At 37.4% G+C, this 27,378-nt stretch overlaps 1 protein-coding gene across 1 annotated transcript in view; it reads left to right on the top strand.

Moving 5' to 3' along the window:
* Positions 1 to 27,378, top strand: part of LOC124605988 (transcriptional regulator ATRX homolog) — a 493,634-nt gene that overhangs the window by 111,448 nt on the left and 354,808 nt on the right. Inside the window, exon 10 of the mRNA XM_047137952.1 lies at positions 7,205 to 7,389. Within this exon, the coding sequence (XP_046993908.1) occupies positions 7,205 to 7,389 (185 nt within the window). The remainder of the gene's footprint in view (positions 1 to 7,204; positions 7,390 to 27,378) is intronic.

The raw sequence follows: 27,378 nt of genomic DNA, 5'->3' as shown, positions 1-27,378 counted from the left end.
CAACATTAGCGTCTGAAGCAGACCTACTTCATCTTTATGTACCGATAAGATGATGAAACAGTGAAAATTAAACAGTAAGGATAATACGCAGACATTGTGAAGATAAAAACATTGTTTCTAATAAAGTAAAAAGTGTGTGGTCACATTAACAAGAAAATATCTTTTTGAAAGTGACATGTGTGAACAATGTTGCAAATGTAAGCAGCAAGGAAGACATGATATTATTCTATTTCTGATCAGTGTGGTGAAGTTTTGTAAATGTGATTTGATTTTCGTATGGGAGGACTGTCGAGTCATTTTACAGATAAGTTAAAATGTTCATTCTGTTTAGATTTGAAGCAGCGTTCTATGGACATCCTCTTATAAATCTCGACAGTTTACCGCTGTAACAGTGGAGCTGCCAAATACTTGAGGTGTAGTTAGGTAAAATGACACTTCGAGTTTAATTTTGTTGAATGACACTATCCTTTGTTGTAACAGTGGGAGAGCATATCTTGGAGATAAATTAATGTTAATATCACAGTGAAACACATTTTTAATTAAGCTAGTGAACTTGTGCCTCGATGTGGAGGCAATTTGCCGATACAGTGCAACTACATTTTACGCATCTTCTCAGTCTCTGGAACAATTGAAAACAACTTTTCAGGAGTTTTTGTACAATATGGTAAGACACACCTTTTGTAACCCATTTTCCAAACCATAAATTCCAAAACAAGCAATCACTGTGAATTAGCAATATGACGGTAGGAGATAGCACTATGATGGCAGGAGCAGTGAGCTAGCCAGTGATGTCACAGGCATCACATGACTCAAATGGAGCGTTTCAGCGGACATTTAATTATTTGAATTTCATTTCCATTTTTATAAAAGAATACTGAAATTCAAGAGGGGAAAAGCATGTTAGATCATAAAATGACATAATTAATCATTTACGACAGTTTCCAGAAAACAGTCAAATACCTCATTCTGTTTGCAGTTTACTATTAACATAGCTTAATGAAATTTTTACCCTCATGACAAATTTTATAGTGGCTGATCAGTTGATGAAAAATCTAGGGTGGAATACTATTATGTATGTTAGGAGATACAATTTCTCACCAATTAGGAGAGGTCTTAACACCAGAGAAGTGTGAAAGAGAAGGATGGTAATGAAGAAAAGGGTTGGTGCATAAATATAACAGATGGAGTGTGAGAGTAGCAGGGTATCAAGGAGAGCGAAATGCAGTGAGACGAAGAGAGGAGCTACAGACAGTTAGTGGTAGAGAGACTGATAAATATTGAACCCAGAGGAATGTGAGAATGTAAGATATATTGAGTGATTTGTCACCTGCACAATTCAGAGTACCTAATGGGGTTGAGAAACATGTTTTCTAATTGGATGGTCCAATGGGGCAAACTCATTCACTGACAGTAGGCAGTTTATTCATGGTCAGCTGGAAGTAGACTGTTATGCAGTGTTTGTAGCATAGCTGGTAGATTATGTGGTTGCTTAGATTCGTGCAGATGGGGAAAATAATACTAGTGATAGGTCTGCAATAGTATAGTTGTGTGAATATAAAGACATGTCTTCACAGGGATATGGACCATATGGCAATAGGCTGGGAAGAAAGATCAGCATAAGAATGGACAAAGATGTGTGTATGTTCGGAATGCAGGGGAATAGCACTCTAGCAATGGTATTGGGGAGGATATACCTCATTTTAGAGCTTCACTCAGTGCTGATGGAGAATGTCATTCAGTTTTCCACATCATGGATTGTCATTCAGTGGTCGAAATCATGGATGGAACTGAGCGATGATGGGAGCTCTTCTTTATTGCTGCTTAGTATGTGACCAAGGAATATTTAGTCTATACAGAGATAAGCACGGGTTGTCTGTTCTTAGACAAAGTTGTGAAAATAGTGTCACTTTCTAAAGCCTGTAGAATGGCTTTCAGTTTACTGGTGAAGGAACAGCTTGTCACTGCAGATGTGCTTTGAAGGTGACCAGCTTACAAGGAGGTATATTTAGTGCAGAATGATTGGCAGGTATTGGAAGTGTTAGAATTGCTGATGACCACCAGTTTTTATTAGTCATTGTCCTCAACCTCCTTAACTACTCTTACACTGCATTGTCCACCTTCCCCCTCTACTATTCTCTCAGTGGTTCCCCTTGCAGAACCATGTTTTCCCTCCTGCCTCCACCATGTTTACCTATATCTAACCTCACCATGTTCTACATCCATCCTAACCATGTTTTACCACCTCCTCCCCACCTTATCACTCTTCCGTGTTCTCAGCATCCTCTATGTCACATGCCAGGTTACTGCTCACTCCAGTTGGCTGTCAACCCTACAAGACACCATTTGTGGACGAAAATGAATACAAAACACACATTTCAGGATGCTGACATTTCAGCATGTAAGACATACTTTTCTACTACAGGAACATAAAATCACTTGAGAATGGACTAAAAGGCTGAAACTAGTTGTGAACAAATAAAATTAATACAGCAAAAGTGGAAAATGTCATCATCTTTTAATAAATTCTCTGCGGTGGTAACAACTATGAAGGAGAAAAAAATTAATACTGATTGGATTTGAAATGATGACCTGCAGCACACCAGCAGGGATGCAAACTGGTATTCCATATTTGCGTGCAGCACAGCTCATGACATTGTTCCCTTTTCTGGAGAAACAGTAACCCACTGTTTCATCAGAAGTTCTCATTGGAGCTGACTACAGCATCTTAGTTATTGATCTTATCAGTGATTCTCTGTATGGTAGCATCGGAGAATCCCACATTTGGTTCATGCTGTCTCATCCCCTTCATTATGATGAGCGTTGAGAGCAACCTCTCCCATCAAGCTGTGTGTTCATTGAGTGGGCCTTCAGTTTTCTCGAATAAAAAGCCCCAGCTTTGATCTGTGCCTCTGGACTGTTTTATAGCTTCATACAGAGGAGCTTTGTACTTTGTTGTCTTTTTCAACAGTCATAATCCTCCATTTCATATGTCACCCCTGAAAAGCGTAAAAGCGTTACCAGAAGTCTGGGGCTGTATCTTAATGGCTGGTGCAGGGTGTTAAACTGCCCTCAGTCCTTCTCCTGGACATCTAGGGACTTTATGTAAGTCAGTTCCTTTGTGTCTTCAATCCTGGTGATGAAGAGTTTCACATAGTCATCCTGAGTATCATTTGGCTGAAATGGGGATAGTGTATCCATTGTTGTTTTGGTGTCACATCCAGGTAGCAGACAGAATGGCGTGCAGCCTGTAGGAAGTCGCTTCATTGTCTTGTATGTGAATGTCATGACATGCAGTATTGTATCCAAACCTCTGTTTGATACACTGTTTTGCGTCGACATACATTGAGAGTGGATCTGCCAATGCCATATTAAAGTGCTCTCTGACATCATTTGTCAACAGGTGGTAGGCAGTCGACATTTTGTGGGTGATGTCGCAATGTGAAATTACCTCCTGGTACTAGTCTCAATTGGAAAACTTTTTCACAATCAGAGATCATCAAATGGAGTACTCTGTTCCTCAAAATGAAGTCTTCTAGCAGGAACCTTACAATTTTCTTAGCTTTGGCAGTTGGCACAACTTTTGTCATGGCATGATTAGCATTTTTCATCTTCGTGACGTGAACTTACCCAAGTGGTTGATTCTGATCTGGTCGAATGGCTCTGCACAACTGATAATATAGCTGTTGTGGAAGTAATTATGGCACTTGTTCTGTCACTGGCATTCCTGAGCGGCTCACATAGTGTCTAACACATTGGCACAGACCTGGTCAGTGATGCCTGCATCAGATTCTGTCTGGTGCCTTCACGAACCCCAGGTGACCAGATGTTGGAGCATCATGGGAATACTTTAGGTTAGTTTAACCCAGATAGTCCTGAATTATTTTTTTTTCAAAATTGATTTATATCTTATCTACATTCATTTACAAGGTTGTAAGGAAGAAAGTAAAAACAATTTTGAGTATTTATTTTTATTTGGTATTTCCAAAAATGGGCGTCCTTCCAGAAGGACGTCAGGACAATAAGGGAACATGTTTTTAAAGTATGTGACATTGCACAATGAACTTGTTTTGGTTTTTATACTTTCAAATAAACATAAATAAATTTGAATTATGGGCTAAAACAGCTAATAAATACAAAAACAAAGAAAATACCCTATACACATATTTTATGCACTAGTATGATAAGACAAAAAGCAACAAACATGTAGTGGTTCGTCATATTTTACGCACATAGTAGTAGTTTTTTTGTGGCCATTTCGACATTTCGGCTGCTTCTTCTCTTTTTGTTATCTCGACCATTGGTAATTCAGCAACATAATGTTTTCTTCCATCAAACCTAGAATCTAGTTTTGCCCTCTTACTAGGACGTCCTCTGCTGGTAGTGACTCTTTTGTTACTTTCAAGATTTGCAGTGAAAATGCGACGACGAAATGTCAGATGATCTATGGGTTCTTCGTTGTGCTTGTAAAGATCCCAGGCATTTTGCTCTGCAATGTCTATAAAATGTGCAATGATCGGGAAATACCACTTTTTCCATTTTATGGAGCATCCATATAGGGATACATTTTGGTCAGCTCGATCTACGCCTCCCATATGAGTATTGTAGGAGTGTAATAAGTTAGGTTGAAGCATGCTAATCCTTTTCTTTTGTTCACTGGAACGTCTTGGTACAGAGCGTAGTGGTTGGACTCTATCGAAGTTGGTGGCTATAGTAACAACACTGTTGTCATTCCAACGTACAATGGAAATCCCGGATGCTGAGTCAGAACAAATTTAATATGATCCTCTATTTTCTTTTATCATTTTATCTACAGATGATAGAGTATAATTCTTAACTCTGTTTCCTCTTATTGTTCCTGTTGCTTCCACGCCCCTCTCTTTTAGGTCATGTAGCGCAGTAGCATTGAGCTGACTTGCTGGTAATTTATCTACACTTGGATTTTCTTCAGCACTCGAATCTTCATCTGTTACGTCATCAGTTGAATTTAGAGGAGGTGTAATATTACATTCACACCAGTATTAGGTATTTCCTCATCTTTTGATTCTAACATGTCCAAAAGTTCAATAAGTGTACATCGCTTTCTGTGAATACAAAATGACAACATATTATCCTGACGTCCTTCTGGAAGGACGGTTGAAAACATTATTGAATTACAACTGACAAAAACTTTCAATCATAATATGAACCCATAAATAATATAGGTTAATTCTTTAAGATATTATACGACAAGTTTCAGAATTATTGACGCAATATGAAAGAAAATATACATACCCATCGATGATAAGGTCAGTCAGTTCGTCCAAGGTAAAATCGGCCCTATTTTCAAGACACAGTTTATCACTCACTATGAACGACAACGTCAAATTGACTGTCGCAGTGCGCAAATGACACTGCCTACTTCACATAACAATGTGCCACAGTCCGTTGGAAAATGCGTTATTCGCAAAAATAAATAATTTCAACAGTGAGTTGCGTCGTCCTTCCAAAAGGACGTCAGGGTTATCTGGGTTAATGTAGATGACCTTGGATGACAAGCTACCCATCAGGACAATATTTCCTTTTATATAATGCTCCATCTGTTAATTGCAATTCCCCATTAGCTGGTTCCTCCTCTGTCAAGATTTCTGTAGTTTTTAGCAGTGGCGGACCTTCCCTCAAGTTAGCAACAGTGTCATTTAATGCAATGACAACTCAAATTTCATCCATGCTGCTGTATTACATGAAGGGTTCCTTGAAAGGCAGTTAGCTTCCTTGTATTTGCATCAGGCTTTTGTGTACTGCTGTGGGGCGATACTCTTGAAACCTCAGGGGGCCATCTCTCTAGTCAACTTGACCGTTTCTTCATGACAGTCAGCCAGCATAGGGAATGATGGACTTTCACAATGGTGAATCATTTGCAAAATAAATATGGATGGAACTTGTTAATGGCCCAAACAACTCTAAGGATAGTAGAGTAATTCATCTTAGACTGGGAGAGTACATAGGAAGCATGTGTGATCACTTTTTAGGACATTACTGAATTTGCGCTAGATCTGCACTCATCCTATAACTGCGGGTTTGGTATTCTCATCGTACAACACTAGGACTGGAAAAGATGTTTCTTGCACTATATTCCAGGAAAGTTTGGCATCTTCTAGTACTTCTTGCAAGGGTCATGCTTTGATACAGAAATCTGTTACAAATTGCTGGGTTCTCACAGCACTAGTGTGCTGAAGAGTCAGAAAAGCTGTCATAGACGTTGAATAACTTACAGTTCATTGGTCAAGCCTGATAATAACAGTAAAGATTTATCAACTAGTACCAGAAAACTCGCATAACGTATTTCACATTTCAAACATATGGTGATTTTTCATATTAACTTAGAAGTACCAAACCACTTGTAACTGGAAATAAACATTAAATGCTAATTAAATTATGAAAAGTCGTATAGATTTATGTTGGTAGGATTTTTGAATTATTGCATACAAAATTAAAAAAAAAATCTTTAAAAATAAAATTCTAGATGTCTCAGTCGTTTGACTGAGCTAAAATTTTTACAGAGGGTTTTTTTTTTTTTTAAATAAATTCAGGGATGGGAGCTAAACTTTTAGAAAGTTGAAAATTAGGACCTTCTCAGTGCTGATATTAATTGGTCTTTTTGTCATGTATGATGATGATATCAATTGTTGTTATAACAATTGTTTAGCATCATTATTACAGTTTGATACATTTAATATCCTTTCATGCATATCTTAGATACTGTAAGTTCAGAAAAAAGTATAGGTATGATGGAAAAAAATGTTTATATGGAATCTGCATAGCTTTATTGCAGAGGACATGCTGTTATCTTCCCCAAACATCCAGATTACTGACATGCCCAACCAGTTGTTGGGCAATGAAATCCATGCTGCCTTATAGTTCGGCAATCTTTTATATTCACAAAGCATTGTCTAAGTAGCAAAACGTGTTAAATATGAGAAAAAAACCATGGAGCAAACAAAGAGTGAACCTCAAATCTTTGAATTTGCAAACCAAACCATACTGAGAGTGTCCTAAAAAAATGGCACAAATGCAATCTCAGTGGAAAGTTGCTTTTTCTATGCACTTAACTGTATTGACTTAAGAGTTGCATTGCATTCAAGTTGCTAATAAATTAAATTCTAATTATTGCAGACTTCCTACATCATTTATTTTGGTCAGCACTGATTTTTATAACTTTTTACAGACTGCTTTCCTTGAAGTCCATAAAAAAGAAATCATTAAATTTCAAAGCTGACTTAAGTGACGCTGACAGTGATGGTTCTAGAGGCAGTAGTAATAAAAAGGTAAAGAATACCAAAAGTGACAAAAAGCTCGATGAAGAGCAGACTGAATCACTGTTAAGTGTACACAAGAAAGTCATGGATGGTGGTAAGTATTTGTTGTAATATACATCTTTTAAAAATATGTTTTGTAATTTTAAATCATATTTAGTTACATCACACTAAGAAATTTCAAACTTATTCTAGTCATTAGGCTGAATATAAGATGTAGTTTTGTATTAGACTATTTAGTCAATTTTATGTGTGCTGTCCAATGTCTACCAGGTTTTTTATATGTAAGATTAAACCCTAATTACTCATCAAGTTTATGACTTTCTAAGTTTTGAACAACAAATTCTGATATTTATATTCCATTGTTATCTTGAGTGTAAGGTATCTCTATGCTTTCCTCTGCCACTTCTGTTCGTTTTTTTCTTTATGTTATTTGCTAACTTCAAAGAAATCAGAGCTATCATACTATATGCTCCCCCTACTTCCCTGTTAACAGTCTTCCTTTCCACCTTCCCTAATACCCTTACCACTTGTCTTCTTTACCAACTGCTAATAATGTCCCTAACATTTCATCTTTTATTCATCTCGTTCAACTATACAGCAAAAAAATATTAAAATAAAGCACCTAGTGTATTTGTAACTTACTTGTAAGTCGTAATTATTCAAATCGGTTCTACTATTCATTGATTTTAATAAGTATTGATTGATTTTAATAAGTATTGGTTCCAAAAGTTGGTGTGGCAAAGTTTCTTTGGGCTCTTCATAGCATTAGGGGATGATTAACTAAGTGCCATTGCACATGGCAGATGTTGAGTTCAATGTCATATTGTCAAAACGTACACTTGAATGTTAATACCAAGGAAATTGTAATGAGATTTTAACAAAGGTTAAATGGTTGCAGTATCTGAAAAGGATGCAAAGTTTTTCCTAGAGATGTAATCAGGGACTTTATTGGTGTATCTGGGCTAAATGAAACAGTTTGTAAAGTCACAGGCCCACCATTTAATCAAGTGAGACTTAAAGGAGAAGAAGAAAAAATGGCTGATAAAATATCCACAATTTCATATATTTATGTAAAGTGGTTGCTTTACGGTTAAAGAACCTGATGGCTGCAAATGGTCTAAATCTAAATTTTAAGAAATGTACCAGAGTATCTGCAATTATTTCAGTATGTGTGGATAATATTGTAAGAAGTTATAATACAGTGCAACAGAAAAATTTATTCGAACTGTGGGAGTACTAGAGAAGGCGTTCTTTTTGCAATCTTATAAACATTAAATCCTGATTGCACCATCAAAGATGTTGGATCTTCACTCAAGAAAATGTGGAGATTTTTATTCAAAAATGAGCCTACTACATAGCCAGTCAACAAATAGACTTCAAGATGTGACAGCTAAAATAACTTCACAACTGAATTCATGAGCATGTTCCACGAATACAGCAGTACATAGTAAATCTCATAAAAGTAGATTATGAGTGACAGAAGGAATTGGAGCATTGTTCATTTAGAAGAAGAAACTGCACTTGGAGAAAAAAGTTAAGTGAAATCCAGTGTTTCTTATTTCTGTAAAAAAAAGTTTTAAAAAATTGACATACTAGTTAAACTAGGGAAGTGTACTGCAAAATATATATTCATTTCAAATGTGAAAAGGGAAAAAAAAAGAGTTTGATCTGTTGTAAGATTTGATGTTGGCAATGAAATTAAGTGATAATGTTCCTCTAAACCTTTGACTTATGGTAGAGCTGTTACAGATCTCAGTGCTGTAAGTGAATCCTTCAGTGACGTCACAGATATTGTGGGTGACTGCTCACCACCAAATACAAGTCTCCTTATGATAAAGGGTAATTGCCCAAGTTGTAAGTTTTACTGTGTATCTTAACTCTAGTGTGATAAATCATAATGTACCAAACAGTTTTGAACTCAGTAGGGTAAAACGAGGTTCCCTCTTGATGTAAGTAATGCAGTGAAAGTAGTTAATACACAAATCTGTCATGAAAGACGTAGTGATCATAATGAAAAATAGTCTATCATAATATTGCACATTTTCTTTCCCTCATACAGTCATCAACCAGTCTTTTGATGAGAACAGTTTCCCCTGATAGACTAAAACATGCTGAAGTACTACCAATTAATAAAAATAGTAAAAAAAAGATAATTTGTGATACTGTATTATCTATGTCTTTGTTATAGATTTACTCAAAATGTTTGTGTAAGAGCTGCATGTGGTAAGGTAGAATGGTATAATTCATCTCACAGCGTTATTCCACATAATTAGCAGATAGAAAAGGACATATTTATTTATACACAAATATGACTGTTGCCAAGATGATGGACATGACATTTTTATATTAATTAATTAAATTATATCTCTAATATACAATAATTTACTTAAACTAAATTTATCCTTTTCCTGTTGTCCATTATATTTGGTGTTTTGCTGCTGTTAGACCAAGTATTTAAATTTGCTAACACTTTCTGGAAAAAAACTGAGCATATCTCCTATTAATTTTGTACCAATGCTCTTTCCTTCCCTGATACACTCTGTCAGTGACCGGACTTTGCCTCATATTTTCCCATGCATCTTCACCCACATATGCTTGGCATATCTTGTTTGTATGGGACTTTCCAGTTATAATTTATTAATCATTTGTGGGACACTAGTTGTTAATCTATAGTCTCCCATTATGTACCTTGCTGAAACTGGGGCACCTTTTTTTTTAAAGAATAAAAAATCTGCTTCGGTTGCCTGTAAATTCTTATTTATTGCTTGACTGGATTTGAAACCTAGAGTTTGATCTTCAGGTGCCACCAAATAATTATGCAAACATTAGTACATGACTGTTTGACGAGTCAATGATGGGTTGACACCCATGCCAAACAAACATTTGGGAGCATAGAACCAGCAACGGCAGCGCCCACATCGACAGCATTACCAGCACGTGCTATTGAGGTGGGCACCTAGGCTGCCATGTGTTTGTTTGATGTGGGTGTGACGCCCATGACTTACTGGCCTGACTGCCCCACATTTGTGTGTCCATAAGTGCTTTGCATGCCTTTATGGCTTCTTATATACTCAAAACATGCTTCTCTACCTCTTTTGATAACCCACCCTCATAGAATCAGCTTTTCCAGGAAACATTTTTTGCTTCTGTCTTAACATTATTTAACTCCTCCTCTGTGGCTCCCAGACCGATCTTGCTATCTCCTTGATCTTATTCCTCTGCTTTCTCATGTTTATTTTTTAATTCTCCTGTTCTGGTATAATAAACTGGTTCAGATGATAGCATTACAACTTTTTGTGAAACATACTTTGCTTCACATACTAATACAATCTGCACTAGTTCTGACCACAGTGTGTTAACATCATTTGCTGTATTTAACCATTGATTGAAAATCTCAGCTAAAAACTTTTATATTCCTCCACATTTTCTTTGCGATATACGATAACTGTTCTCCCTATGCTTTTCGTGTGCCTTATACTCTCTAACCACACTTCACTTATCTAAATCTACAATTGCATACATACTCTGAAAGCTTCCATATGGTACATAGTAGAGGGTACCCTGTACCACTACTAGTTGTTACCTTTCCTGTTCCACTTGCAGATAGAGTGAGGGGAATTTGACTGTGTATATGCCTCTGTATGAGCCCTAATTTCTCATATCTTATCTTAGTGGTCCTTACACAAAATGAGAGGTGGCAGCAGTGGAATCATTCTGCAGTCAGCTTTAAATGCCGGTTCTACCAACAGATAGAGGGAGTTGCCATGGGTTCCCCCTTTGGTGCCATGTATCACAAACTTGTACAAGGAACACTTTAAAGAAACATCTCTTGAAGTGGTGCGCCTGAATCGAAAGGTGTTCTACCCCTACATGGATGACACATTCGTGATTTGGGGGCATGGCAATGAAAATCTACAAGAATTTCTTAACTACCTCAACAGCATACATGACAATATTAAATTCACCACAGAGATGGAAGAAAACACATGCCAACTTTTCGCTGACAACTTGATAAAGGAGAAGACTGACTTCATGTTAGGTCATTTAGTTTACAGGAAGAAGAGAGACACCCACCTGTACCTTAACACCAATAGCTGCCACTATCCAGGTCAACACAAATCCGTGCTCACCATATTGGTGTACAGAGCACGAGACATATGTGACAATGAGAGTCTACCTTTCAAACTGCAACACTTGAGAAAAACATTTTGTGGGACTTTTATTCTGAGACACAGACGAGGTGCGCTTTCCAACCAAGCAAGAAGAAGAGAGAGAACATATGTGAAGAAGACACTAAGAACTTTGCATTTCTTCTGTAATGCTCAGCCACCAGTGGCAACAAGGATTGCCAGTATATTAGAAAAGAGCAACATTAAAACTATCTTTCACTCATTGGGCAAAATCAAGAAGATGCTGGGCTCAGTGAAGGATATGCTAGGAATACAGACACCTTGAGTCTGCAGCATCAGCTGCCAGTGTGACAAACAATACATTGGCCAGACACAGCAGCATATATTGCAGCGCTGCTCAGAACACATAAGGAGAAATCTGCTGTTGCAGAAGAGTGTCTCAGTGAAAACCGTAAGTTTGATTTGGAACAAACAAAGCTGCTGTGCGGGGTGAACAGGTTCTGGGATTTGATCTTTAAAGAGGCTGTGGAGATGAGGCCATGCTAACACTGTCAACTAAGATAGCTGCCACCACCCATGCCTCCCCCGCCAACACCGGCCGCAATACACCTCGTAGCACAGGCTGCGGCCCTTCTTCTGGAGGCACGCGATTGGCACTACTGATGCAGAGGATCCTGCATCCTGTGACTGTAAAAATCCAGAGAGGACATGAACCTGATACTTCGCCTGAAGATGACAGGTAGGAAACTTGTTGGAATGTTGGCGCAGTATGATGCCTTGACTGGTCTGATAACCCAAGAAGACTTCATCATCTAGATTCACCAAGAAGATCTACATATGCATATAGAACCGACACTTGTGTTCAGACTAAAACAAATGAGCAACTACTGTGCTATAGAGTGAATGAATTTACACTTGCAAAATGAGAGATTAAACTGCTCCCTTTATGCCATATATCACCAGGCTTTATAAGGAAAAGATTCAGTAAATTTTTTACAATTTGATTTCAGCCATGTGAGTGCACTTTTCCTCGCAGTGCATTCCTGGCATGTTTAGATCTCCCCCAGTAATTACACTTCTGTCCTTTTCAGTGAGGTTGCCACAGTCCAACAATTTTTCAAATATAATGTCATCCCATTTCCTTCCCTGTATATTCCCCTCTTACAACTGGTGATCTGTACGCCTTGGATTTCATTGACATTATTGCAGAAAGACTGTTGACATTAATACGATTTGTGTACTGCAATAAATACCCCACCACTGCTCGTACCTTCTCTGTCTGTCCTGAATCCATGGCATCCTCTAGAAAAACTTCCTATTCCAGTATTCTATTTCAGCCAGTATTCTACATGTATCACATCAGACTCAGTTCCCTCAACTAATTTACTGAATTCTGTTTGTTTCCTGGCTGTGCTCCTGCAGTTTGACATGAGGCATGTTAGTGACATGCCCTTTCGTTTGAGTTAATATTCTGACTCCTTTAATTTTAACCCTGGTTCCACATACGCATTTAAATGATCACTCCTTTTGCTAAACGTTAGTGTCCCTTATTTTTTATAATTTCACTAGTGTTATTAAAAAATTTACTACAATTTTAGAGCCCAATATATTCAAGTGTAGGCCATCCTGTGGCTGAAACTTAATGTTGATGAACATATTTATGTCCAAGAACATTACACTCAAAGTAGCATACTGATATGCATCTACATCTTGACTCTGTAAGCCAATTTCTGGTGTGTGAAGGAGTAATTTGTGTAACATTATGATTCATGGCCCCTCTTTTTCCTGTTCCACTCGAGAATGTTTCATGGGAAGAACAATTCTTGATAAGTCTTTGTGTGAGCTTGAACCTGTCTAATTTTAGATTTGTGATCTTTTTGCAAGATATACGCAGGAGGAAATAATATGTTGGTTGACTCTTTTATGAATGTATGATCTTGGAAATTGAACAGTAAATCACATTTACATCTATATTATGCAAGCCACTGTGAAGTGCAGGGTACTTCCCATTGTAACAGTTACTATGGCTACTTCCTTTTCCACTCACACATGGATTGCGGGAAGAATAATTGTTTACACACCTCTGCGTGCACTTACCGTATTTACTCGAATCTAAGCCGCACTTTTTTCCCGGTTTTGTAATCCAAAAAACCGCCTGCGGCTTAGAATCGAGTGCAAAGCAAGCGGAAGTTCTGAAAAATGTTGAAATGCGCCGCCACAACTAACTTCTGCCATCGAATATACGTAGCGCTACACAGGTATGCTTTGTAGGCACAAAGATAAATACTGGCGCCAAAACCTCTGCGTGTTTTAAAAAAAAAAAAGGGTTGAAGACGAGCTTTTCTTCTCCGCCTCGAGTTTTGACCACTGCATTTTCATACATTATCCAACGAAGTAAATACAAATTCCGTATTGTTCATCTTCGAATGTAGCAGCATTTCAACGTACTACGAAAATCCGACTGGCAAGACTGTTTGGGATGTTTGTCAATATGGCCAACTCCACGTTCTGAATTTTTTCCTACCTGTGAGAAGAGATGGTTGCTAATAGGAACTTGATGAATTGTGAATCACATGCAGTATTCTCTTCACCATAAGAATAATACGAATATAAACATTTTGCCATGTATTCTTTCGTGTTTGCTGCTATCTAATTTAAATCCTGTCTGCCTAATAAACTACGAAACTAGAGTGAGACAACAGTAAACGCGGAAGAGTATACGTATCGTGTCATGTTTATATTCGTATTATTCTTATGTCTAATAGTGATACAGTCAGAAGTGAAGCACGGCAACTGACTAGATTTTTAAATCTAAGATGACTCTAATTTCTGTGCAGAATGTAATGTACTAAAGAGACGCCAGCAAAGATTTTCAAACGGAGAAAAATTTTCGCTACACTCTCGTTCAGAACATCATTTATCATACGCAGTCTATTATTTGGTTCTTGCTTCTTGCTTATCATTATCAAAGAAAGCAGTGGTGTAAGTAACAAAAAATAGCAGTCTCTTGCCATTGTTTCGCTAATGAGACGATTCCTCTTTTTTTCTAAGCTGCGGTTGCACGCACAAAAGCAAGCTGTAAACACGCACTATCAGAATGCGACTAACAAGCATGACACAGTTCAGTAATGCATTTTCAGCTTAGAGTGACGTAAACACCTATAACAAAGAAAACGACACTTATGAGATCAAAGCAAAATAAGCAAACGATTTAAACCAGACAAAGCACGTGCAAAAGGAAGGGTACCCGTATAAATACGGACGGAGCGCCTGGCGCATAGCAATAGCTACCTGGTAAAGCTTAACTGCTAAGCTTACGACTCGAACCAAACTACTGTAGCTGTATCGTCATTCATTCGACCTAAATTGTGTCTTATATTACAATGGACCAACTTTGTTTCGATTTGGAGCTGCGGCCTAAAACTTTTCCCTCCCCTTGAATTTCGAGTCTCAAATTTCAGGTGCGGCTTAGATTCGGGAAATTTTTTTTCCTTGATTTCGAGTCTCATTTTTCAGGTGCGGCTTAGATTCGAGTGCGGCTTAGATTCGAGTAAATATGGTAGTCAAATTTTGTCATTTTGATCCCTATGAGTGCAATACATAGGAGATGAGTGATTTTCCTAGACTCATCATTTAAAACTGGTTCTTGAAACTTCTCAAGTAGGCTCTCTCAGGACAGTGTGCATCTATCTTCGAGCATCTATCAGTTTAGTTTCTTCTGCATCTCCATGATAATCCCCTGTGGGGTCAAACAAACCTGTGGTCACTCGTACTGCCCTTTTCTGCATACGTTTAATATCCCCTGAGTGTCCTGTTTGATATGGGTCCCATACAGAGTAATATTCTGGTCTGCGTTACAAGTGTGTTTTGTTAGCAATCTCCTTTGTACACTGATTATATTTCTTTAATATTTTACCCGTGAACCAAAGTCTGCCACCTACTTTATCTGCAGCTGAGCATATGTGATCATCCTGTTTCGTATTCGTACAAATTGTTCCACTCAGATATTTGTACGAGTTGATCAATTCCAATTGTGACTTGTTGATATTGTAGCCATAGGATACTACGTATTTTTCATTTTGTGAAGTGCACAATTTTACATTTCTGAACACGCCAATCTTTGCAGCACTTTGAAATGATATCTTATTGAGACCCCACTGAATATTTGTGCAGATCTTTTCAGACAGTACTTAATTACAGACAATTACATTATCTACAATAAAGTATGAGATTGCTATTACTATAGCCTGTGAGGTCATTATTATACAACATGAATAGCAAGGATCTCAACACCTGATGTTACTTACACATCTGTCATTGATTCTCCGTCTGAGATAACATGCTGTGTCCTCCCTAGCAAGAAATCCTCAGTCCACTCACAAAATTGGCTTGATACATCACATGACTAGACTTTAAATAATAAGCATAGGTGTGGTGCAGAAAACCTTTCTTGCAGCATCTGCCACTACAGTTGACTGAGCATCTCCTTGACACTTTTGCATGTACTAAACGTACTTGCTAAAGGAACCTGTCAGTAAACACTTTGCGTTTCTTTGGATATTATCTAATTTCTCAATCAATCCTACCTTGTATGGATGACAGACTAATGAGCAGTATTAATGTCTTGGTCGAACAAATGTTCTGTCAGCTGCCTGTTTTGTGAGGATCCTTCCATACCTGCAATTACTTTTATGTGGTCACTCCATTGTAAATTGCTCCATATGCCTACTTCTATAGATTCTATGGATGTGACTCCTTCCAAGGATTTGTTCTACAATTGTGTAATCGTATAATAAATGGTTTTTCTGCTTATTTATGCATGATACTTTATTTATGTTAAGGGCCAATTACCAATCACTGCAGTAAACACTGATTACACCCAGATCTTCTTCCATTAAAAAATTCTGGTGTTGCTACTTCTCTGTGTACAAAAGGATCATTCACGAAATGTCACTGTATGTATATAGTAAAGGTCATGTAACACTCTCTTAGGATATACACAAAGTTACATTCATGGTTGAAGGCTTCACTTTGATGAGAAGATATGGTGTATTCTCTTTGCTAGAAACTCTTCAATCCAATCACACAGTTGGTGTGATGTTCTGTGTGCTCGTAGTTTTTCATTAGGTGACAGAACTGCATCAAATACCTTCTGGAAGCCTAAGAACACTTTATCAACCTGGGGGTGCTTGTATTTACTGTTTTGTGAGTCTGAAACACACAAATTTATCCTGTATAGACAGTTGCCACTCACTATTCTGTGATGCACAGTTCCACTTATCACAATCTTAGATCTATGGAAAATTCCAAAGTAGTTCCTTGTTTGAAACTTCCTGACAGAGTAAAACTGTGCGTTAGACCGAGACTCGAATTTGGGACCTTTTCCTTTTGCGGGCAAGGTCTCGAATTCAAGTCTCAGTCTGGCACACAGTTTTAATCTTCCAGGAATTTTCATATCAGCACACACTCTGCTGCAGATTGAAACTTTCATTCTAGTTCCTTGCTTCATTAAGCAGCTCATTTTCACTGTAGTGTCATTGAGAATGTGTGTCCTCATATGAATAAGGCACAATCAGGTAAAAATGAGACAGGTAGGGAAAAAAGTAAGTAAACTGTTTATTATTTCAGAAGCAGTTACCATAAATGTTAAAACATTTAACTCAACACGAGACAAAACAGTTGTGCGTTCATGGAAAAATGTTTGTGGTTGCATAGGCAACCATGATTGTACCCCAAGTGTGCCCATCTTCGGCAGAAGCAAGTCAGTGGCCACAAATGTCTTTCCCCATGGCTCCAAATTGCATGGGGAGAGCGCAGGACTGTATGGAGAATGTGTAAGGGCTTCCCAGTGAAACTTCTGCAGCATAATTGAAGCAACCTCGGCAACACGGGCAGGTATTATCTGAAACAGAAAGATGCCATCCGCTAACATTCCTTACACACAAATTTTTGCAAAGTGGCCACGTACTGCTGTGTGTTAATTGTCGCGCCATGTTGTAGAAAGTCAGTGAGCAGTGAATGTTTACAGTCATTAAAAAAAAAAACCACTCTCAAAAAATACGTTTTGCACTTTTAAGTTTAATATTTTGATCCAAGCATCGTCCCATGTGGGGCTGCTAAAAATTGAGAGAGAGAGAGAAGTTAACAGCAGCTATCCTTTCTAAAATGGTATAATTTCATTATTGCTGGGTATAAGCCTCTTCCTTTTGGCATCAGGTTTTGCATGTCCCACAACCACACCTCAAAATTAGCTTGCGAAATTATAATTACTTATTATATAAAATATGAAAACCAATCTTTCTTTTAGTAGCCTAATATTGTTAAAGAATATAGAGTTACCTATTTATTTTATATTGTATTTGTACATAATTACATACGAACTTAGTTTCGTGCATAAATCTAATTTATGAGGCCTGTTCCTTGCAGTGGTTTGATGATAGCATATTAACTCAAACTTCATTAAACCCTGAACACAAGTTGCGCAGTGTGCAGTATGTGGCACACGAGACATGGCCAGGTGTGGGAACTTGAACAGGCAGTCACGTGAGGGCAAGCATCACTGATGGTTGTGCCTACATTGCGAATTGTTTGGACTATATTAATTAAGTGATAACATATTGTTGTTTTGATATTTGACTACATTGCCTATGTAGCTTACTTGTATCTGAGTTTCATACTTTATCATTTTTAGATGTATTCAGTTTTTATTTTATTTACTAAGTGGTACTCCAATGTGATGAGGCTTGGATCAAAATATTACTTCTTATATTAAACTTAAAGGGGCAATACATACTATTTTGTTAGTTTTTAGAGGTCTTCGTGTCATTTTTCAGTTTTTAATTTAAGTTTTATTTTATGCTTTTTAAATTTTATACTTTACTAGTGGACGTGGTATGATCGAAGCACTATCCCCACGTTCTCACAAGCACTTTCTGAGACAAAACACAAAATTATGATGTGGAATATTTTTCATGTATGCGATTTACGTGTTTCTTTTTTCTTTTTTTAATTCACACATATATTCATTGACAGACGTTTTAAGTATATATTTAGCTAATTTAGGTAACGTTAATAAGCAGTTGCGATAATTTTAAGTAAAGTCGGAAGAAAGTGGGCTTCCTTTGCATTGTCTTGCAATAGGTTGCCTAAACTATTGGGTAAAATCATTTTATTTAGTACTGAACTGTAGACCTCAGAAAGAAGTACAAAAAAGTTTGCAAGAACATATGTTTATCTGTTAAACAGTTTCACAGTCTCCCTTTTCTGCTGAAATGATTGACTTCAAAAGACAAAAATCATCTTTGTTGGTCAACCATAAAAGATACTGTTGTGGTGGAATAAAAGTGTCCTACCACTGCATTCAGCAACAAAACAGTAACAGAGTAACAACACTTTGATTGTCTTTTTAAATAACTCCAAAGACAATTCAGTCGCGTCATAAAAATGAAATGAATGAAATAAATAAAGAATCTCTTCTCCATCTGTTTATTTCTAAAGACTCACCCCCTCTAAAATTAACCACATGTATCATTTCGAATGTAGTATCTTCTTCCAATGATGGCTCTGTTAACAAGTCTGCTTGATTCTTATCTGTCAAAATGTATTGAATGTCAGTCATTTCACCCATTACTTTGTCCCTACCTGGACTGCAACAGATGGTGAAAAGTCTTGGAGAAAACCCTGCTGTTTTGGAGGTATGGAAACTGTTCTTTACACCAGATATTCTAGACGAAATCATTTGATGGACAAATCTGAAAATATCTAAGCTTAGAGCACAGTATACCAATGAGCACTTATCCTATCTACAAGATGTTGATGTCATTGAACTGAAGGCTCTAATTGTTCTGTTAGTGTAGTCAGCCATTTTCATGTCGGGGAATTAGTCTGTTTAGAGCTTGTTTGCAACTGATGGAACAGGCAGAGATGTTTTCAGATGCACTGTTAGCAGTGAAAGATTTCTGTTTTTATTGTCTGCAGTACAATTTGACAATCCAGATGATCGGGTGGAAAGAAAGAAAATAGACAAATCAGCAGTAATTTCACAAATCTTTTTGCGTTTCACTGAAAACAGTCAACTTTGCTACTCTGTAGGTGCAACAGTATTTGTCAGTGAAATGCTTGTTCCTTTTTGTGGAAAGTGTGGGTTTAAAGAATGTACATGCCAAACAAACTGGTAGAGTATGGCCTGAAAGTTCAGTGTTTGACTGACGCTTGTACAAATTACTTGTACAATGCATAAATTTATTCTGGAAAAGGCAGCGACGGTCACACCCTTCCGAGCCATGAGAAAGGTCACAGTGTTTCCACACAGGCTGTTCTTCAATTGGTGAAACCCAATGAAAATGGAAGGAGAAATGTTACAGGTGACAACTGGTACTCATCAGTAGAACTAGTCAATGAATTTTCAAGAAAAGGTCTTACATACGTTGGTATGCTGAAAAAGAACAAAAGGGGAGATCCCACAGAACTTCTTACCTAATAAGAAAAATTGTGTGAAGACATCTGTTTATGGTTTTACAGAAGACATGACTCTGGTTTCCTTCGTGCTCAAGAAGTTCAAAGCTGCAATACTGATTTCTTCTGTGCACCATTCAGTAAACAATGATCTTGAATCAGGAAAACCTGAGATCATCCTGTTTTATAACACAAGAAAAGGTGGTGTGGACTGTCTCGACCAAAGGTGTGCAGCTTATTTGTCAAGTCGACAGACAAGGAGAGTTGAGTGACAAGAGAGTTGAGTGACACTATCAGAAGAATACTTCACTTACAAGATGAGCTACAGACACCAAAAGAAGATTTCGAAAATTGAAAAACGTGTGTCTTTTGCCCTCCTCGTCTGAAGAGGAAAAGAAGATATCCGTGTCAACAGTGTGGTGTTTTGATTTGTTTGAAGTGTTCCAGGAAGGTCTGTGTGAAGTGTTTGCAGGTGGAAATTGACTAAAGTATGATTCAGTGGCACATGAGAACACATATTTAGTTTTTACTTGTAGTTTTAGAAGTAAAATGTGACAAAGTTTCTCCATTCGTAGACTTATGGACTCAAATATTTGCTCTACATTGCAAAGATGAGTCGTAAACTGAAAGTTGACTTCGCACATGCACACAAGCTATCGTCAGCCATGTTGGATTTTTCCACCTAGTTAAAGTGCCAATTTTGGAATATAATCCCTCTGATGAAAATCTGTGTGTGAGATGAGAGCTAACTGTTTGCTGTTATTTTTGTATCTCATAAAATAAGAATATACTCAAAATTTTACTTTGTTTTGTCGAAGTGTTTAAAATACTGCATTGTTTAAAAATATCAAATTTCTACAAAGAGCACCTCTAAGAAGTGCAATGAACGACAGGAGGTCAAGAAACTATAAATATTCAGCAGAATTCTGGTTTGATATATAAAATAAAAAAATGCGGTCTGGGAGACCCCTCCATAGTAATTGTGTTCCTGTGAATGACCGTAGTAGTTAAGGGTTAATATGCTATGCAGATCTGAACTCTTCACATCACACTGATCAATATGCCAATTTGTCTCAGTACTGGCTGTTATCAGTAGATGAATCATTTTGAAATTTGGAACAGGAGCATACATTTTGTTATAACCTACACCTTCAATTTGACTAAATCCCATTGCAACTAGATGAGCTGCTTCTCACCAGCTATCTTCTTTTTAAATACACATTAGTTATTTACAGGAATTACACCAGATGGCAGCTCAACCAATTTCCAAGTGTCATAATTCTTCAAGAAGCTAATTTCTTCATTCATTGTGAGTATCCACTCTGCTGCCTCCTTAGAATGAACTGTTCATGATGTGATAACGGTTCATCATTGTTCGTTCCTCACATGACGTTTATTTATGCTTTTTCGGCATAAGCCTTTTCTCTGAAACCTGTTTTTTCTTTTGTTATACCCTTTCTTGGCCTGCATCTACTTCATGAAGTTTCAGGATGTTCCAGAAGTTCCTGATTACCTTCAGTTTCTTACAAATTTTCCTCCTGATCTGAGAAACCATAAAATTCCTCTTTAGTGTTAGTCTTCTCTTTCACTTCGTATTTCATCTTCAGTTCTTGGAAATGATAATACTTCATTATACAGTCCAATAGATTCTTTAGATTTATAGATGAGCATTTGTCATTCAAAAATGATTTGAATATACAGTTCCTAGTTTCCGCAACCTGTCTTGCTTCTAGCATCCAGACCCCGTATCCACTGCCATACAGAGAATATGCTATAAGAACACCGTTTTAGAATGACTTTTTGTTGGGATATGTGAACGAAAACTTCGCATGGTATCAGATGTAAATGTCTCGCGCTAGGCTTTCTACCTGTCCACAATTCAAAAGGCATTTTTTCATTGTAGTGGTCATTTGTAACAGGATTTCTTACATATGCAGCAGTGAATATCTGCCCAGACCTAGAATTCTTCGGTAAATTACTTCCTAGCAACTGTGACCTTACCATATCCAATATTGTGATGCTGAGGCATTCAGCTACACCTTTTTGGTGTGGTGTGTATGCCACTGTTTTTTCTTGCCAAATTCCTTCAATTCACAAAACCGCAACCATTTATGAGAACAGAATTCTAGGCTGTCTGTGCGAAATCTCTTCAAGTGTTTTCTGGTTTGTTTTTCCATTTGAATCTTCCATTTCTTGAATTCTTCACATACTTTATCCATATTTTTTGTAATAAACGGACAAATATGTATCTGCGTGCATCATCCCTGATAACCATTAAATATGTATTGCCTCCAAAACTTGGAACGTCAGTTGGTCCCATGAGATCACTATGAACAAGTTCTAAAGTGGTTGTTCGTTCCTTCAAATCTTGTGATACAATTTTCAGAAGCGGTCTTTGTGCTTATTTACTTGCCAAACAGCCATCCCAGGACGGCTTCCTTTCTTATCAAGTTGTTTATGCAAGCGTACTGAAGTGTATCATTTGACAATGCCCTAAGTCTAATGATTTTGTGTTACATTCGTTATTTCTCAGTACGTTTATTGATCTGTCAGTTGCACATGGTTTCGTATTTATGTAATATAAACGACCTTTCTGCTGAGTTTTAATGAGCAGTCTTCCAGATTCATCGTAGATCTAGCAGCCTTCTTTATTGAAAATAACCTTTCTATTTTTTTCAGTGGCCTACCTCACAGACAAGATTGCATGGTCGATCTCAGGCACACATAGTGTGTTTTCAGCTACGAATTCCTTAGCCCAACCTTCATTGGTAATTATCTTTACCCTTACTGTACCTTTGCTTATGATTTCTGTTTTTGTGCCTTTATGATTTGAGCTAAAATATTTTTATCAACAGCTGAAAAATAATTTTCATTTGGAGCCATAACATAAGTTGCCCTGGAATTGGTATTAGCCTTAAAGGACATTCAGAATATTTATCTTCATTACATTCACAATGTCTAGCACCTTCAGCAAGCCTTTTAATTGTAGCACACTTACAATCATTATCTGGCAATTTGCACAAACCTGTAACTACTGCATCCCATTCTTCTGGAAGTCTACACAGGATAGTCAATGCTCAATATTTGCCAGTCCTAGATAATTTTCCATAGATTCAAAATTCTTCATTTTTAGTAAATATAACTTTTGTATCAATATAATGGAAGGAAACATTCCACGTGGGAAAAATTATATATAAAAACAAAGATGAGGTGACTTACCGAACAAAAGCGCTGGCAGGTCGATAGACACACAAACAAACACAAACACACACACAAAATTCAAGCTTTCGCAACAAACTGTTGCCTCATCAGGAAAGAGGTAAGGAGAGGGGAAGACGAAAGGAAGTGGGTTTTAAAACCCACTTCCTTTCGTCTTCCCCTCTCCTTACCTCTTTCCTGATGAGGCAACAGTTTGTTGCGAAAGCTTGAATTTTGTGTGTGTGTTTGTGTTTGTTTGTGTGTCTATCGACCTGCCAGCGCTTTTGTTCGGTAAGTCACCTCATCTTTGTTTTTATATATAACTTTTGTATCAGTTGCACAGTGCAAAATTTGCTATCCCTTGGGGCGTATAAATTTGAAACTCTTCTCATACTGTTTTTGGATGTGTCAAATTTCATATATGTTTTTGCTGCTTGTCACATATAGAAAGGACAACTTTGTCTAGGGCTGTACCTTGTCATGTTATATAAACCTTTTTATTGACAGCTGATGCACCATCCCCAGGTTCCATCTCACCAGGCTTAATTGTAGTCCACAAATCAGAAGCTAACAGAATTAATTTCGTCTGATATGACCAGGAAGCACAATTCACTCCACTTAGTTTCTCAATAGTGTGTCTGTTCTCTGTATTTCCTTTTATATCACCACTCGTTTTACTGTTGTTTTCTTTCCTGTGAGATTACAAGTACAGCTTGGCATCAGTTAACATTTTCCAAATACGTCACACAAAAATAATCAGTCAGTACTGCCAAATATTTCATCTTCGCCACGCGAATGAGTTTTAGATAGGCTAACACAGTTTTCTCTTTTCTTCACTGCAAGACTGGGCCCATCACCATTGTAGAAATGAAATGAAACTGTCGTATGACACACGTTAAATATATTGAGAGAAAAACTGCATACACAGTCAAAACTAATAGAGCAACACTATAACAACACTGTGATTGTCTTTTTAAATAACATAGAAGATAATCCAGTCATGCCATAAAAATGGAATAAATAAACTCTTCTCGAACTTAACAGATAAACATATGTTCTTGCAGACTTTTATTTAGATCTTTTTGAACTCTACTACAATCAGGTGCCACATTAACTTGATGTAGCTCTTGTGTATTACAGAGCATATATCAAGAGAGCGCTCTGGAGGAAACCATTTTTACTTAATTTAGCTGATGAAATTTAAATATCAGAACAGACTTTCATGGAATGTAGCTAAGAACTACTCCCAATTAAACCAGATTTCAAATAAAAAACAAAAGAAAGAAACAACTGCATTAAAATCGGCACTTTTGTATGGGAGCTACGATGCCACGGACAGATACGCAGATACACATGTTAAACTTATAACACTTCTCTGTGTTGGGGGTTAAAAAGACCATCATGACTTTCCCAGAGCTGACATGCCTGTTGTTACTACACTGCAGAAGTTTCACTGAGAACCCCTTAGTCATCCTCAGTACTGATCTCTCCCTCTGTGTTTTCCATATTTTTAGTGTCATGAAGGAAGACATTTGTCACCTTTGATTTGCGTTGGATGAAGAGGTTGCATGCCTGGATACAATCATAGATCTGTAGGCAACTGCAAACATTTTTCCATGAAGGCATTGACTGTCCTGTGTCACAGTGGGATAAATGTATTAACAGTTACGGTGATTACTTTTGAAATAATAAACAGTTTACTTACTTTTTTTTCCATCTGTCTTGTTTTCATTTGACTGCCCTTTATATTAAGACACTTTTATACTTTTTGTTGTGTTGTTGGATTATCTCCTGCTGAGTTTTGTTCGGCATTGAGAGCGTTTTTCAGGTAACTATTTATTTGATGTGTTCTGATCCCAGGATGAACATCTTTTTTACAGCTTCAGTCTGTGATGTTTGCCAAAAGACAATCGCCAAGTAACATACTAACTTGTTGATTTTGCATGTTTTGTATCATTTTTCACTTTCTTTAGAACGTTTTGTTGAGTATTTCTCGCAGTGTGCATAGTATTTTGATAACTTTTTTCTAGGGTATATTGACTTGCACACTGAACTGCTTCAGCATATTTCACTTGTATACTTACTTGTTTGTTGATGTTGAAGGTTTTGATTTGTTTTTAACTTCGTTTAGGGAATTACCATAGTTGTTGTATTAACTCATTTTGCATAATATTTTATTCCTGACTTCCTGGTTATGATCACTTTCACATGGAGCACGTTCAGAATTAAATCGCTTTCCACTCGAAAGTTTCATACAATATTTTGTTCAGCAAGAGCTATTGGTGTGAAATATTTGTAGTAATTGTCACTGACTCTATAAAATTCCTAACTGAACTATATTACTGTCCTGAGGTTGCTTTATGATGTGTAAAGGAGCATAGGAGAGACGCAGCAAACAAGACCAAGATTACGTGGTTTTCCCACCTTCATAACAGTTCTTTCACAAGTATTGATTTGCGAAATGGGTAGTACTACATAACTGTTTTGGACTCCCCTACACCCAGCTGCAGCTACAGGAGGAAAAACTACTGCAGTTTAATTCGGAAGACTGATAAAAGGCAATTTCATAAGGCACTGTACTTTGTAGTATCAAAGCATTGCTAGGATGCATGCATAATGAATTATTGTTAGGCAGATTTTCCAATTGGACACTGATCTGAAGATGGAAACAGGCATGAGAGAAACTACAATTTTGAATACTCCATTGAGACCATGGCTGGAAAGAGAATACACTTTACTGAAAGAGTTCTTTAGTGATGCAGGGTACCACAAACCATTAAGTTGGAGGAGTCTTTGAGTGTGGATGTGGAAAGGATACTTTTTTATACCTGTTGTAACACGTGGAGGTCACAGTGGTAAATTTTTTGCTGTGAAAAATTATATTAACTAGTTTAATAGAAAAGAATCATGTGACAGCAGACCAAGAGGTGCTCATTTATCTGTACTCCAATCTCGGCCAGTCTTAAATGTAGAACTGTTTCAAAAATCAATGCATTGTCTGACGATCTGAAAGTAAAACTGCAATTGTTGTTTCAGAAATTTTTTTGTCACTACTTTTCCTCAGATATTTGTGTGACATGTTTGAGCTAGCTGAGGAACTATAGTATGTATGATTAGGTAAAGGATGCTAATGGAAAATTCATCTAATAAAGTGCCATCACCAATGTACAACAAACTATAAAGTGAAGGAGATACTTGTGCTTTTACTAAGGTACATATGGTATGTCCCATCACATATGGTTGTCAGGAGAGAATAAAAACGTTGCTATGTTGACACTGTGCCTGCATGTTGTTTACAAATTTACCCAAATGTCTTCATCAGTGGTCACTCTTCCATGTCACTCTTCTAGAGGCAAAATGTTAAGTTTGTCAGTACACTCACATGAAAGTAAAAGTGATGACTTACCCCAATTTTCAGAACTGTAATCTCCTTCCTTGGGGCAGGATATAAAGAACACATTTTCTAACTGTGTCTGCAGTATGTTCAACAACTGTCATGTACCACACCATAACATTTATCATGAATATGGTGCACAGAACATCCAACTAATATATTTCGATTGTAGTTTTCCACATACCTCTGAAAAATTATAAGATATGTGTTGCATAAATGAGGTTCTGTAGGTGCTACTGAACTTTACAAAACAGCACCTTAGCAGCCACCACCCAGGGTTCTCTTGCTAGTTTTGTGAGTACATACTTGGCTACCATGGGTCACCAGCCCTTGAAGCACTACTTCCTCTTCTTTGCTGAAAGTCTGTCTTTCTCCTATTTTATTATTTATTTCCTCTGTACCGTTCCATTGGATGGACTTGTTGGTGCCGATTCTTCTAGGATTTGGTTTGTGTTTTGGACACATGTTTTATTGCCTTCCAGTCTTCTACAACTTTTCATTATTAATTGTATGGCCCTCTTGTTAGGTTTGACTTGCTGCTTCTTTTCTATATTTTGCACAAAAACAGATTGCACAGGGAAGGTCGCCCACCTTGGCGTATATTCCACCTTCTGTGCCCTTCTCTCTTTGCATCCATTTTTCTTGCAACGGTACTACACCCAGATCGCACTGTTGGTACCTGAGCTGGAAACTACCCATGCAAGTATGTGCCCATCACAACTGGGGCACAGGGCTACGGGCAACAGTTTACTGACCAAGTAACCATTGCTGTGGCTGGGTGGTGCCTTTGGGGGAGAGCCCCCAGTTGGAGAGGGTGATACTTGGGTGGAAGATTTGCACATGAAGCGAATTAAAGTTTCTTCTGCTGGTGGCTACATGGCCCCAGCAGTGTCTTCTGCAGCTAAGA

This window comes from Schistocerca americana, chromosome 3 (assembly GCF_021461395.2).
Source record: "Schistocerca americana isolate TAMUIC-IGC-003095 chromosome 3, iqSchAmer2.1, whole genome shotgun sequence".
Taxonomy (NCBI): domain Eukaryota; kingdom Metazoa; phylum Arthropoda; class Insecta; order Orthoptera; family Acrididae; genus Schistocerca; species Schistocerca americana.
This window is presented reverse-complemented; position numbering and strand designations above follow the sequence as displayed.